The sequence below is a fragment of the Mytilus californianus genome, unplaced genomic scaffold (genome assembly GCF_021869535.1).
Source record: "Mytilus californianus isolate M0D057914Y unplaced genomic scaffold, xbMytCali1.0.p SCAF_8, whole genome shotgun sequence".
NCBI classification, from domain to species: Eukaryota; Metazoa; Mollusca; class Bivalvia; order Mytilida; family Mytilidae; genus Mytilus; species Mytilus californianus.
Window position 1 is genome coordinate 52,828,982 of NW_026262734.1, and position 14,125 is coordinate 52,843,106.

At 34.3% G+C, this 14,125-nt stretch overlaps 2 protein-coding genes across 2 annotated transcripts; one reads left to right on the forward strand and one right to left on the reverse strand.

Annotated features, from left to right (window-relative positions):
• The first annotated feature begins 4,341 nt into the window (after positions 1–4,341).
• LOC127710603 (uncharacterized) lies at positions 4,342–7,258 on the forward strand. The gene is made up of 3 exons (XM_052216555.1): positions 4,342–4,878; positions 6,217–6,476; positions 6,969–7,258. The coding sequence occupies exons 1-3, from the start codon at positions 4,446–4,448 to the stop codon at positions 7,104–7,106; spliced, it is 831 nt and encodes a 276-aa protein (XP_052072515.1). The 5' UTR covers positions 4,342–4,445; the 3' UTR covers positions 7,107–7,258.
• A 970-nt stretch (positions 7,259–8,228) lies between these two features.
• LOC127710599 (putative nuclease HARBI1) lies at positions 8,229–13,628 on the reverse strand. The gene is made up of 3 exons (XM_052216550.1): positions 12,888–13,628; positions 11,648–11,934; positions 8,229–8,451 (listed from the first exon to the last, which is right to left on the reverse strand). The coding sequence occupies exons 1-3, from the start codon at positions 13,423–13,425 to the stop codon at positions 8,248–8,250; spliced, it is 1,029 nt and encodes a 342-aa protein (XP_052072510.1). The 5' UTR covers positions 13,426–13,628; the 3' UTR covers positions 8,229–8,247.
• Positions 13,629–14,125: the final 497 nt, after the last annotated feature.

A 14,125-nucleotide genomic window follows, 5' to 3' on the forward strand; every position in this document is an offset into this window, starting at 1 on the left:
TGACGAGAGAGAAATACTAGTACCAAAATAAGTATCACGAGTAAAAAATAGTATGCTAAAATTGTATTGAAGATTATACTATTTATTTATTGAATGATAAAGTTGCTGACTAGTATGAGAATATTACAAGGATTTATGAAATTAAAATTAAAGATAAGTTCAAAATGTCTTCTAGCGTATCTTGCTATATGTGTTATGTAAAGATAAGTTGTCATATTTGTCTTGTGATATTTGTAATCTCTTTCAGATAATATGTTAAAATTTCACTTAGCATTAATTTAGAAGAGTTTTATGGAACATGCTCCAACACAAACCTGAAATGTATGAATGATCTGTTTAGCGATTGAAACGTTAGTATTATTAGGGTTTGTAAGGAACATTTTTCTCAGCTACCAATTTTTTTGTATCTTTTTTTATACCTTTTTTTTTCGTTTTCCTTAATGTAATCTGACATGAATTTTTATTTCCCGTCTTCATCAGATAAAACCATATTTTCAAAACCGATATAGAATTTAAATAAAAAGAATTGTTTTGATGCGAATTTTCAATTGTAAATAACACGTGGGAGAAATGCTAACTTCTAATAACACATACGATGTTTTAATTAATTGAATATTAAGTTCCTGGTAAGAGGATTATCTACGCAGGAAAAGAAATATATTCACGTGTATCAAAGGGCGCCACAAAAATCTATATAAATACATGTCAACCATGTTATAGAAAACTAACGACTATAGAACTTCGTATTAAAATCACATCTGTTTGCTGACTCTGAAAAAGTAGTTAGACATCATGGCTTTGTTAGCTGGATTTGGACTTCAATTCAAGAAAACTTTAAACCATTTTCACACAAAACATCTTGAAAATGGAAAAGATGACATACTTGTCTCTATAAAGAAAGGTGATTTTGAAAAAGTTAAAGTCTTAATACAGAACAGATCTAATGATAACCTTAAGAAAAAGCAGGAATCAACGGTTTTGATGATGATATGTCAATTTTGTTCTGCAAAGAATGAAGAAAATGTTGTTTCGCTTGTTAGTTATTTGCTGAAAAGAGGCGCACGGGTTGACAAAAAAGATGAGTGTGGAAAAACAGCAATATATTATGCAGAGAGAAATGGTTTAATGACAATAAAACAAATTTTCCAATTTCATGTAAGCGATATACTTCTGGACCAAGTATTTCAATAAAGCAATTATTTGTTGTTCCTGGTTGTAGCAGAATAGCTAAATTACAATTACACCATGATAACTGGAATTAATTGTAAAAACGTAAATATGAGGACTACAATTTTCCGTGTAGAGTAGTAAGTAAAAACGTAAAAGCTGCATGGTATAATGAGAGGACATTGGTGTATCTGCATTAGTATGTGTGGAATCTTTGTTCAAGCAGTATCTACTTGAGTATGTGTAAATGAGTAATCTTTGTACAAACTGTATATCTGCGTTAGTGTATGCGTGGAATCTTTAAACAAACAGTATATCTGCTTAAATATGTGAACATGTGTAATTTTGTATAAACTGTATATCTTATCTGCTTAAATATGTTAACATGTGTAGTCTTTGTACAAACTCTATATCTGCTTTATTTTAAAAGAGGTAGGTTTTTACCACCAGACTTTGTTTAAGTTTGGCATTTCATATGTGAATATTGCGAAATAAATTTATACATTTGAAACTTATCACTGGTTAGTCATGTTTTGCAACAAGCATTACAGGGTCATAGTATAAAGGAAGGAGATGTAGTATGATTTGAAATGAGAGAACTGTCACCATTCAATCCAGAGGACAAAAACTTTAACAACTGCAGGTCACTGTTTTGCTTTCATGAGCAAAATCCGTACGGTACAGGTGTAATACCACCAAGACCTAGTACATCACATCCGGTTTAAAAGGGGTCGAAAACAATATTCCCTTGACTGTGTCAGTTGTATGAGATTAACACTGCATTTCATTGCAAAAAAAATGTTCTGAGTCATAAACATACAACTTTGGTGTTTCAAAGGAAAATTGTTTTTTTATTTGGTGTTTCAATAAAATATTTTGGAAACTTGAGGAGACATGGTTACTTACGGGCTTCAAAGTTATTGTGAAACTACCTATTCTGGAGTTGGAGTACACGTGAATTAGATGTGGATACTAAAAATTTCAAAGTTCTTTTAGAGTACATACAATCTAAAACTCTTTCATCTTGCAATAGTATTAATTAGTATTGACTTCTCCACACTTTACCCCAGTATTCATCATTCAAACTAAAAGACAAATTGAAAGAGTTGGTCCTGTTTTGTTTCATAAAAAGAATGGCCAACGTAGATATAAGTATCTTGTCTTAGGGAGGGATACATCCTCACTCTGATTCAAACAACAAATTTTCTAAAAATGACATTATCAATATTCTTGATTTCTTGATTGACGACATATTTGTTACGTTTGGAGGACGTGTTTTTCAGCAAATAATCAGCATTCCCATGGGAACAAACTGTGCCCTTCTTCTTGCCGACTTGTTCCTTTATTTATATGAGGCTGGCTTCATACAGGAACTTCATCGGAAGAAGATAAGAAATTAGCAGTATCCTCTAACTTTACTTTCCGCTATATAGATGATGTTTTCTCACTAGATAATTCAAAAGTTGGTGACAATGTTGAACGCATTTATCCCATCGAACTTGAGATAAAGGATACAGCAGATACAGTCTAATCTGCTTATATCTTACGTCTAGAAATTGACAATGAGGGTCGGTTGGAAACAAAACTTTACGACAAAAGAGATGATCTCAGCTTCCAAATTATGAACTTTCCATTTCTATGTAGCAATGTTCCAACAGTGCCTGCATACGGATTAAATATATCTCCCAGTTGATACGATATTCCAGGCCATTTTATTTCCTATCATGATTTCCTTGATAGAGGGTTGCTGCTCACAAAGTACCTATTTACCAAGAGTTTCAAGTGATGAAGTTGAAATCATCCCTTCGTAAGTTTTACGGACGCCATCACGAGTTGGTTGACCGTTATGGAATATCCGTTTCACTGATGATAGCGGATATGTTTCTAATGTCGTAACTACAATCCCGTCCCCTGTTCCCGAATGTGACCTACCGAATTAGACTTATTACCGGGTTTATACTAACATGAGCAACATGACGGGTGCCACATGTGTAGCAGGATCTGCTTACCCTTTTGAGCACCTGAGATCGCCCCATGTTTTTGGTGGGGTTCGTGTTGCTAGGTTTTTAGTTTTCTAAATGTTATGTTGTGTATACGAAACGGGAAACAGAAAGTCGATGAACCATGAATTTGAAAACATATCACAGTAGAGCATGTTCACATAAAACTTGATCAAAAACTTCAGGAAGCTATGTCACAAATGGTCAGACATACGTACAGAGGATATACAGAACACAACACCTCGTTTTGAGTAAGTGTAAAATTAAAGTAAATCCTCAAATAGGCTCATCTGAACGCAGTAGTATATAGAAGGTTGCATACTTCTAGTAATAGATGGATGGATGGATGGATGGCTGAGCCGGATTTTTTCAACATGCTAATTCCCAACGTAACAGTCCGCGGGAAGACAAGTCACCTTGCCTGGATACATATGCCTTACTCCTAAATGCCACATGCTTAGCGAAGAAGCAGCCAATGCCAATTTTGACCCAGCTGGGGTTCGAACCAACGACCTCCCTCACTCAAGGTGAGTTTGCTACCACGAAACCACAGAGGCAGTACTAGTAATATACTTCTATTATTACAAACACAGTAAAGACCCGCCTAAATTGCATTTATTTGATATTTTTCGTGAAATAATCATGAATTTGCTAAATTACTGCCCAAACGAACTTTCTTTAAATAAATCAAGTATAAACGGTAATAACTGTCCTTTCCTAGATAGATATATTTCAGCTTTACACGGGAATCTCTATACAAAATTTTACGACAAAGGGACGAATTTTCTTTCTGTATTGTTAATTTTCCTTTTAAGGGTGGTGATGTTCCTTTAGCAACTTACTACAGTGTTTATATATCATACCGTATAGCGGGTTATTTTCGCTTATTTTGGCGGATAAATGAAAATCGCGAAAATTTATGCATACGTTAGGTACTTTCTCATAGATAAATCGTTTTGTAAACGATCTATTTTTTTCCGGTCGGCAGGTCAATAATGGTATAGGCTAGTTTTAACAACATAAATGCCAAAGGGCAATGTACATTGATGTATTTCATAAAATGACCGTCAGGGCCCGGTTGTTCAACTTGTCGTTAACTTAACGACTCGTTAAATTTAACGTGTCGTTAAATACTCTAGCATGTCGTTACTTAACCCATAGTTAAAATGGTGTTGTTCAACTTGGTTTAACGCCGTCGTTAGTTAACGATGACGTTAAATATTTTAACCACGCGTTAAATATTTAACTAAAGTTTAGAGATTATTTTTGTTACCCACAATGCATTGGTTTGTTAATATTTATTTCAACATGGCTGACATTTCTTCTGCTAAAAAACAAAGGGACAGAAAACCTAACTTTACTCAAGAAGAAGTAAATGTTATACAAGATCAAGTACAAAAAAATTACAAAGTGTTAAATGAAAAGTTTGGGGATGGAGTTACCAATTCTAGAAAGACTGCTGTCTGGAGCAGGATTTCTATCTTGGTCAGTGCTCTGGGTGTTGCCAACAGGTCTACCAAAGACTGTAAAGACAAGTGGGCTAACACCAAGAAGGAGGCTAAAAAGGTGTTTAGCCAACTGAACAAAGAGCAGAGGGCTACTGGTGGTGGTCCACAGCCAAAAAGATTGAGTCTGGCCATAGAAAGGACAATAGACCTTTGCAAAGACTCAGCTTCTTTCAAAGGTCTTGAAGGAGTTGAAAGTGTACTTGGTATGTATCAGAAACTAATTCATACTCTTTTGTGAATATATAAAAATAATGAATCTTAAAATGCTATTCGTTATTCAGTTATTCTCTCCGATTTCATGTAACTTTTTGTTGATTAAAAAAATCGCCGATTATTTATACCATGTCATCCAAAATTAACAGGTATTTAACTGATTTATTGATCCTTAATCATGTGTAAGCTTAGTATTTAATTGGCATTCGGCTATATTCAGTTTTGCTCAGTGAATAATAAGTTATTTTAATTCATTTAGTCAATTATTTATGTCGTCTGCATTCACATATTTACGTGCTAAATATTAACCTTGAAAGACGCTCAGCATGCTAATGAACATATTAGGTTTTGAACCTTATTACCTCATGACACACTTTCTTCTAACGATGGTTGATTTTAAATATTGTCATTTGACTATGTTGTAATGATGGTTTGGGACAATACATGTTCAGATCAAATTTTCGTTTATCCATGGAAGAACCTGCTTGCTGTTATTTCCCTTTGATTTGTAGCCTACAGGACGATGTCTCTCGGACCCTGGCTAACCCGTACCTTAAATTCGATCGTGGAATACGCTCGTAAAGGCCTAGACTAAAACAATTTTATTAATCATCTTTTGATGATCGTTCAAGATTTTGAAAATAAATATATATAGATGGTGTTAAACTTGGTGGGATATGAGTGAAAAAGTTATGTTGATAAAAAGGGGGAGGGGTCCTACAGAAAGGTATACACAGAAGTGCCACTGGAATAGGTCCTTTTTATTTTGTCAAATATACCAAGGGGATGTAATTTCTACATCTACAATTAAGTGTAAAATGTAGATGGGCCAGTAATTTTCATTTTACAATTAGCAATATATATATAGCCAGTGAGTTAGATTGTGAGTTTAAATCCAGCACGGGGCAGGTGCACTCCAATCCAATGATAATTGAATAAGGATTGGACATTTCCCTACCTAATGTCGGTTGTTTACTCCAGCTTCATCCACCAATATAAACTGACTTCCACGAAATAGCATGGAGTGCTGAAAGCGGCGTTAAACACCAATCCATTAATCCATCAAAACCAATAGATTTACTAGAAAATTATTTTAAATGGTGCAATACTGCCTTATAATTGGAAAGGAGTTTGTCTTCTGATATAATTCTGTTTCTAGCCATCTCATTTTGGTTGTCATTGATGCATATGGTTTGTCAGGCTAGGTCAATGAAAGCAAAGAAAGAATGGCTAAACAAAAAACCTCTTTAAGTAAGAAAATTTAACAATAGACACACATGACTTCCATTCATGATAATTTATAACAACCACCTTATTATATTTTCTAGTTGACAACTCAGCTGCATTGCCAGAGGAGAGTGCAACAAATTCCCAGGACCTGTTTGATACCCCTCCAAGCCAGCCACTGTCCCTATCTGGATCTGATTCCATTCATCAGCCATTACCACTTCTACCACTTCTACCAGCTGTAAATACCCAGGTGCCATGCCCAGCAGCTGCAGTAGTTGAGCTGGGGACTCTAACAACACAGAAAGCAGTAAATCCAAAGAAGAGGAAAGCAACTGCTGATGATGTTTATGAGCTACAGGTAAAATTTCACAATTGCATTTATTTTAGAAATAATTCAGAATAATTTAGAAACGATTGACATACCATTGTCTTATAATGAATGACTCGGTGGTAGGTTCAAGACTGTCATAACTCGGAAAAATGAAAAGGTAAAAATCAATTATCAACACTAAGAAAAATTGACCTTTTGGGTCCCCATCGATTGGTTTGTATCTATAGGCAATGATGTGAGACCGTGAATCGATCTTAAATTACACTTAATCAACATTTCATTTTCAAATGTTGCAATCTTCATCTTTATGAAAATCTTCCAATATAATTAATTCAAATTTATGGGCTTCCAGCCTCTGGACAAAGCATATGTCCAACAGATCATACACTATATCTGGAACTCTCAATTTCATGCAAAACTTCTGTATATTCCACAAGAGTTGTAAGGTATACAGACACATATAAAGATATACCGGTATGTTAAAAATATATAGATCTACATGTATCATTTTCATTTCAGATACTGTATTTGAAGGGAGAAATGACAAAGCAGACTAAAGAGATGAGGAAATTAGATCTTCAGATAGAGTTGCTGGAAGAAATGAAACGAGACAAAGAGAATACGCCACTAACATTTTCTCAACTTTTAATGAATTAAATTATTTATTTTTCTTATCAATCAACAATTATTTGCCAAAAAAAATGCATGTGTACGGTACCAAGTCACAAATGATGTTTAGGACTCAATTTCTTCGTTCAATAATATTTTGCATTTTTTTATTTTGATTTGATATATATATATATACCACTTTTGAGTCTCCTTGTGTTATTTTTTGGTGTATTCGAGACAATTGAATTTTACAATTGGTATGTTATGTTGGTTTTTTTTAATTCTGACTATGCATTTTTGCACCTGTCCCAAGTCAGGAGCCTCTGGCCTTTGTTAGTCTTGTATGTTTTTTTAATTCTAGTTCATTTATATGTTTTGGAGTTTAGTGTGACGTCCATTTTCACTGAACTAGTACACAATTTTATTAAGGGGCCAGCTGAGTACCACTTCCAGGTGCAGGATTTTCTTCGCTGCGTTGAAGACCCATTGGTGGCCTTCGGCTGTTGTCTGCTCTTTGGTCGGGTTGTTGTCTCTTTGACATATTCCCCATTTCAATTCTCAATTGTATTGGAAATGTTTATAGTTTGGCACTGTGTTCTAACCTTGGATTTGATCACTCTATTTTTATAAGGGCCATTCATTTTGATCGTTTGCTTTACATCCAGTGGCAAATATTTCATGCATGTTCATGATGAGAACAAATTAACAAAGAGTACAATAGGTATGATCAGACAACTCACACGTTTTTGTAAGGGCTCTTATAATATGCATAGCGTTACACTATTTCCACACAATGCAATCAGATTTTACATCCCCTTTCCAACCGGATGTGCCCGCGTATTTACACATCCAACAGTCTATGGAAGACCCACTTTGCGGCAAGGGTTTTACTGATTGGACGAACAAAGTCCAAAGGATGACCTTAAATCTATACCTTAATCAATCCTTAGGGTAAGATATCATTCAGAGTAGAATTAACAAGGAGATGATGTGTAAAAAAGATGTTGACGACGGACACCTAGTAGTGCCAACAGCTCACATTACCGTAAATGTAATATGAACTCATAATTTGCTTTCAATTCAACATGTCAAATGCATGTGTTTTGAGAAAACATAACTTGTATTTATATTTATCACAATTTTATATTGGATGAAAAATAAAGACTCTTTTGTGTTCAAAACATGTATTTCAGTTGAAGAAAACTCTTGCGATATGCTCTCTTATGTGTCTACCATCCTGTTCTCCTTCAAAATGCGGAACTTGCACTGGCTGGTCTTGCTGAACATGTACACCAAAAACATCATCCAAAGGTTCATTCCTTGTTAAAGCTATGTTATGTAGAACAGCACAAGCACCAAAGACTCGACAGACTTTTTCTGGTTTCATTCTGACCTGAAATTTAAAAACATAATGAAAGAACCTTAGTGAGCGCGCTCACATACCCCACGTCCCCACATTGTCATTGGAGAAATAAAATAAGTGTAAGAAAAAAAAATTGTATCAGAAAAAAAAATTGAATCATAATTTCCTGTCAATATGCACATCTACATAGTATGTCCTTATTATCTACACAGTTTCATGAAATTCTGTTGTGTGGTTTGAGAGGAGTTGCGATGACAAAAGGTTGCAGTAGTATATTGGGCAAATAAGTTCAAAGGGGCGTAACTCCTGGAAAAAAATTGAATCGTAATTTCCTGTCGATATGCACATCTATGTAGTATGTCCTTATTATCTGAAAAGGTTTCATGAAATTCTGTTGTGAGGTTTGAGAGGAGTTGCGATGACAAAAGGTTGCAGTAGTATATTGGACAATAAGTTCAAAGTGGCGTAACTCCTGGAAAAAAACTGAATCGTAATTTCCTGTCGATATACACATCTACGGAGTCATATCCAACTAAGTCAGACATCACGTGACTTTTGTGACGTATACTAGCCGCCATTTTGTATTATATTGCCCCATATAAAATGCATAGGTGCTTCAATAAAGTTGAGTTTTCTCATGAACCTGACCCGTTTTCTAACTTTTGCAAATCAATCCTTGATATTCAAACATATTTCTATCAAACAATGTTGGTCCTAACAGTTTAATTTTTGATTAAATTCTGTCACTGGAGAATCGTAAAAACATGTACTTTTTCTCGTTATTTCTCCGTTGACTCAATGCTAAATGTACCGACACCCATGTCTACTTGTATAACAAATAAAGAAATTCCGTTAATAAAAATAAAACTTTGCAACTCGATTAAGTATATTCAAACATATATCTGGCGAAAAATACTATTTAAAACAGTTTAATTTCTGGGCAATTTCGGTCAAAAATCGATTTAAAAAAGTGAATATTTCGGGATTTTTCAAAATGGCGGATGATGTATATGGAAATGTTGAATCAAATCGAGGATTTGTATAGTAAGACTTTCCTTGATTTAATTTAATTTTCATGTAGAATCTCTGATGTTTCTGTTATTTTCTTTGGTGATATTTCGATATGATTGATTTCAAAATTTATTGATTAAAAAAATATTATTTTAAGTGTGACACGGGAACATTTTATTTTGACAGATATCCAGGATATACTGTTACCAGAAAATAGTTAACAATAAAATTTATAATAAAATTTTTTCTCTTCTTTTTTTAAAAGGTTTTTTTCCTGTTTTCTGTATAATTTATCTTTCTTTAGAAATATATTTATACATTCCTTTTAGAACAAAAAAATATTTACGTCCCAAGAGAGAAAAAAATCCCAACAATTATTATAGATAAATATTCCATACCTTCAAAATCCCATCACTTGACGAACAGGTGAACTCTGACTCTGGATGTAATGTTACATTACAATATATTGTCAGGTAGACGTGCAAACCAAAAGCAACCAGGTGACATTAAACATCCTGTGTATACATGTATTACCAGAGTTTAAATTTTGTGATATACAAAAGTTTTCATAATAAATATCTTCTCTTCCCCGTGTCAAACCAGAAGAAGTATGTATCATAATAAACTTAAAGAAAATATGAATATTATAAAAAAAAATCTTTAAAAAAATAATTTTTGCTTTAAAAGATAATCAAACTAATATTTATGTTTCTATAATTATTTTAAAGAAATATTTTGATTTAAATGGATTTTGTATTATTTCGTAAAAAATTAAACGAGATTTCATTGAATATGATTTTATTATTTATTTTTTTAATTCAATATTTTAAGCAAAATCCAGGCATTCAATAAATCGATATAAAGTTAAACTTGTGTAAAAAAATTTGTTATTGTATACATTTCAACAGAGACATATAATACAATTGCTCTGATTTCAACAACATTGTATACCCGACAATATTTATCGACAGAGTTATCGGTCCTGAATAGGACTGATATAGTTGGGTATGATGATGTCCTTATTATCTGAAAAGGTTTCATGAAATTCGGTTGTGTGGTTTGAGAGGAGTTGCGATGACAAGAAACAGGACAGACGGACGGACAGATGGGTCAAAAAACATTATACCCTCCGCAACTCGTTGCGTGGGGTATAATTATGGGCATGAAGAGTTAATTTTTAATTCGGATATCTTTCACTTTGAAAAAAATACTGTTTCGGAAGAGTATTCTCTTCTACAATTGTCTCCTGGAAAATTACCCATGCAGATATCCCCTTTACAAAAAAATACCATGTTAATGACTTTTTTTCATTGCATTCTAAAAAAAACAATGGTTACTTTAATAGCAGGTTCACTATTGACAATCTTTAATTCATATGAACTGTGCGTCTTTCTGCAACAATTGTCTCTAGTTTTAGGGAGCTACCATTTGATTTTTTGGGGGGGAGGGGGGCTTATATGAAATTTTAAAAAAAGGCAGGACAGGAGTTTTGAGGGAAAAAAAGGCAGAATGACAATTTATGTAAAAATAAGTGTGAAAAATAAAAAGGCAGGACAGAGATCACAACTAAAAGAAAAAGGCAGGACAATTTTTTTCATCCTAGCCTCCCCCCCACAAAAAAAAAAATTAAATGGTAGCTCCCTTAGTGTCTACTTGTCCTTTTCATAATTAGTTTCTTTTTTGTGTCCCTTTTTTCTCCATAGGCGGATCCAGGGGGGCCCTGGCCCCCCCCTTTTGTGGGAAAAATTTGGTTGATTATATAGGGAATCACTGAAGCATGACTGGAGCGCCCCCCCCCTTTAGGTCAGTCAGCGGGCCCCCCCTTATGAATAGTTCTGGATCCGCCACTGTTCTCTATATATTTTCTTTCTTCTCGATTGAAGTTTTTTTTGCATTTGTTGTACGAAACTGCTGAGGTTATTTAAATGTTATAGCTCTGCATCATAAGGGGTGTTTGTAAAGATGATTCGTATATATATTATTTGTACATAAATCTGGAAGTTACTTATCTCGTTTGAATTGTTTAACATTTGTCATTTTTGGGTCTTTTACAGCGTACTATGTGGCGTGGATTATCTCATTGTTGAAGGCCGTACGGTTACCTATAGATGTTAACTTCTATGTAATTTGGTCTCTGGTTTTGAGTATTCTCATTAGCAATCGTACCACATATGTTTATTTTAACATATTTTAAGTACTCTATAATTATTCTTACCTCGGAGTGCAAAACATGAAATCTTCTCTTTAAGATTCCAAAAGCCCTTTCAATAATGGATCTTGTGCTGGAGTGTGCTCTATTAAATCTTTGCTGGTGTCTTTCTCTGGGATTTGGATAGGGTGTCATGAGAAAAGGGCGACATGCATACCCGCTATCTCCGAGGATCAAACCGTCTGCAAGTCTTCTGTTGTTTGTCTCCAGGTAATGACACAGGTTTGAGGTGTTGAAGATGTGGGAATCATGGGTTGACCCTGGCCAGTTAGCAGATATATTGGTAAACTTCCCTAAAAATATATTAAACTACTTTAATTTTATGAGGAGTACTAATTTAATGTTACAGTTAACTGCAGCTTGAATAAAGGTCAGTCTTTTGTTACTTGTGACAAATAACGAAGGAAACGTACATACTTTTTTTCATGAAAACAATTTTGAACATACATAAATAATAAAATTATTGAATTTACTGATAGGTTCAATCAAATCATCATGGAATAAAAGTTAAACGTACAAAAAAAAATACAACAGTAATATGCTTTCATTTATAAACATTGTATAGATTAGAAATAGTACATATGATTCAAGTGGCACATGAAACAGTGTTTTGGGTCCCCTCACAGGTGCACGTTCTAATTGAAAAAGATAGCATACAATGCCCCCACCCCAACCCCAAAGCCCAACCATGATTTATAAATTGTATAAGCACTAAGGCCCCATTTGTTAATATTACTCAAAAACTTTTCAACGTACAAATGTATTTACACATATTTTTTTCTGCTGATGAGGGTATAGTTTTAACAAAAGAGCTTTGAACGTACAAATTAAAAAAAAATCCGTTATTTTTATTTATTGAGGGGTGTTCAGGGGGTCCCTGATTCACACTTCCCTATTCCCTTACTCCTGGACAAAAATCGATCGAAATATTTTCCCATGTCCCCCCCCCCCATCTTTATTAGCCTCAGATTCCGATATCTGCATCGCCTTTGAATGCAAAATATGCAGATGAACATTTGGGGTGAGGGTTGTCATTTTACAACTCCATTTAAGGAATAAGCGTTCTAAATTTAGTTATCGTGGTCATCGTCGATCGATCACTGGTAATATTTGGGTCGTATAACATCGAGGGCCGAGTTGTTCGTTTACTGACGAGAAAGATTAAGGGAGATAATAATAAAGGTAAACAAATAAACAGGCGAAGAGGAGATCAGAGATACACAAGATTACTAAATTAAATAAGTACCTTCGTAATCACACACAGCCTGCACGTTCACACTATGGTACCCCTTCCTGTTGACAAAAGCTGCCTCGTCCTCTGATGGCCCTTGTATCTTGACGTGCGTGCAATCAATGCATCCCAAAACATTTGGAAAGTTCATTTGTCTGTGGAAACCACACTTCATTCTGTTTATAGAATAAATGTCTTTTGGCCACTGGATGAAGTTGTCTTTAACATCGAGCAAAGCATTAGTTACATCATTTACTGCTCTAGATACAGTTGCTTTATCGTACCCCATCGTATCTCCAATGACTTGTAAGAATGACCCAGAGGCATAAAACCTCAAGGCTATGCATACTTGTTGTTCCACTGTTAAAGCAGTTTCCTTTGTTGTGGATCTCCTCAATTTATCTCCCACAATATTACATATGTAGGCTATAGAGTCTCTTCCAAACCTATATCTTGTCCTCATTTCAGTATCTGTCAAATTATTTAGATGAGAAACCATTCCTCTGAAGATTCTCTCTTTTCTTTGCCTAGGTACCATCAACAGAGCAGCCATTTTATAAATTATAACCCTTCGTTAAGTATTTAACGAAGGTCTATAGCAGCGTTAGATTTTATAGAAGTTAACGACAGTTTAACGTTGCGTTAAATTTAACGTAGAGATGAACAACAGGTTTAACCATGCGTTAAATTTTAACGATGCGTTAACATATTTTAACGACAGCGTTAGACTTAACGACAAGTTGAACAACCGGCCCCAGGTGTGTAAACCCTATTCAATTAGTGTCAAATAGAGTGTAAGGTACTCTATCAGGTAACTACCGGCCTTATTAATAAGTGTCAAATTACATAAGAGTCACTCTTGATAATTTTAAAACCTAATTAGTAAGTACATCAAAGGTCCGGTAACTAATCAACCGTAAAATTTATAAGAAGTTTGTATACCTGTGACAAATATCTAAGTTACCGGTATTCTATTGATTAACTGTATCAGAATATAATCAATAAATAAGACGTCATTGAGGAAAAAATCAATTAACCATAATAATAGACACTTGTTTTGCAATTTTTACAACTTTTTATCTGCAACAAATTCAGTATCCGCAAAAATATTTAATAGGGATTTAAGAATCCACCAAAATAAAAACCCCCCAAAATTTTTCGTATACTTTGTTGCCCCTAAATCGCGAAATTTTACACCCGCGAAAATAACCCGCTATACGGTAACTAGTTCGCTATGCCCCATGTTTGTAGTG

Bases quoted from the DNA above. Each gene is read 5' to 3' on its own strand.
- LOC127710603 (XM_052216555.1), top strand. From the start codon at position 4,446: ATGCATTGGTTTGTTAATATTTATTTCAACATGGCTGACATTTCTTCT. The intron at 4,879-6,216 runs GTATGTATCAGA...TATATTTTCTAG, and splicing joins AGGAGTTGAAAGTGTACTTG to TTGACAACTCAGCTGCATTG. The intron at 6,477-6,968 runs GTAAAATTTCAC...TTTTCATTTCAG, and splicing joins ATGATGTTTATGAGCTACAG to ATACTGTATTTGAAGGGAGA.
- LOC127710599 (XM_052216550.1), bottom strand. From the start codon at position 13,425: ATGGCTGCTCTGTTGATGGTACCTAGGCAAAGAAAAGAGAGAATCTTC. The intron at 11,935-12,887 runs GTACTTATTTAA...ATATATTTTTAG, and splicing joins GGCTGTGTGTGATTACGAAG to GGAAGTTTACCAATATATCT. The intron at 8,452-11,647 runs GTAAGAATAATT...TTTAAATTTCAG, and splicing joins TTCATGTTTTGCACTCCGAG to GTCAGAATGAAACCAGAAAA.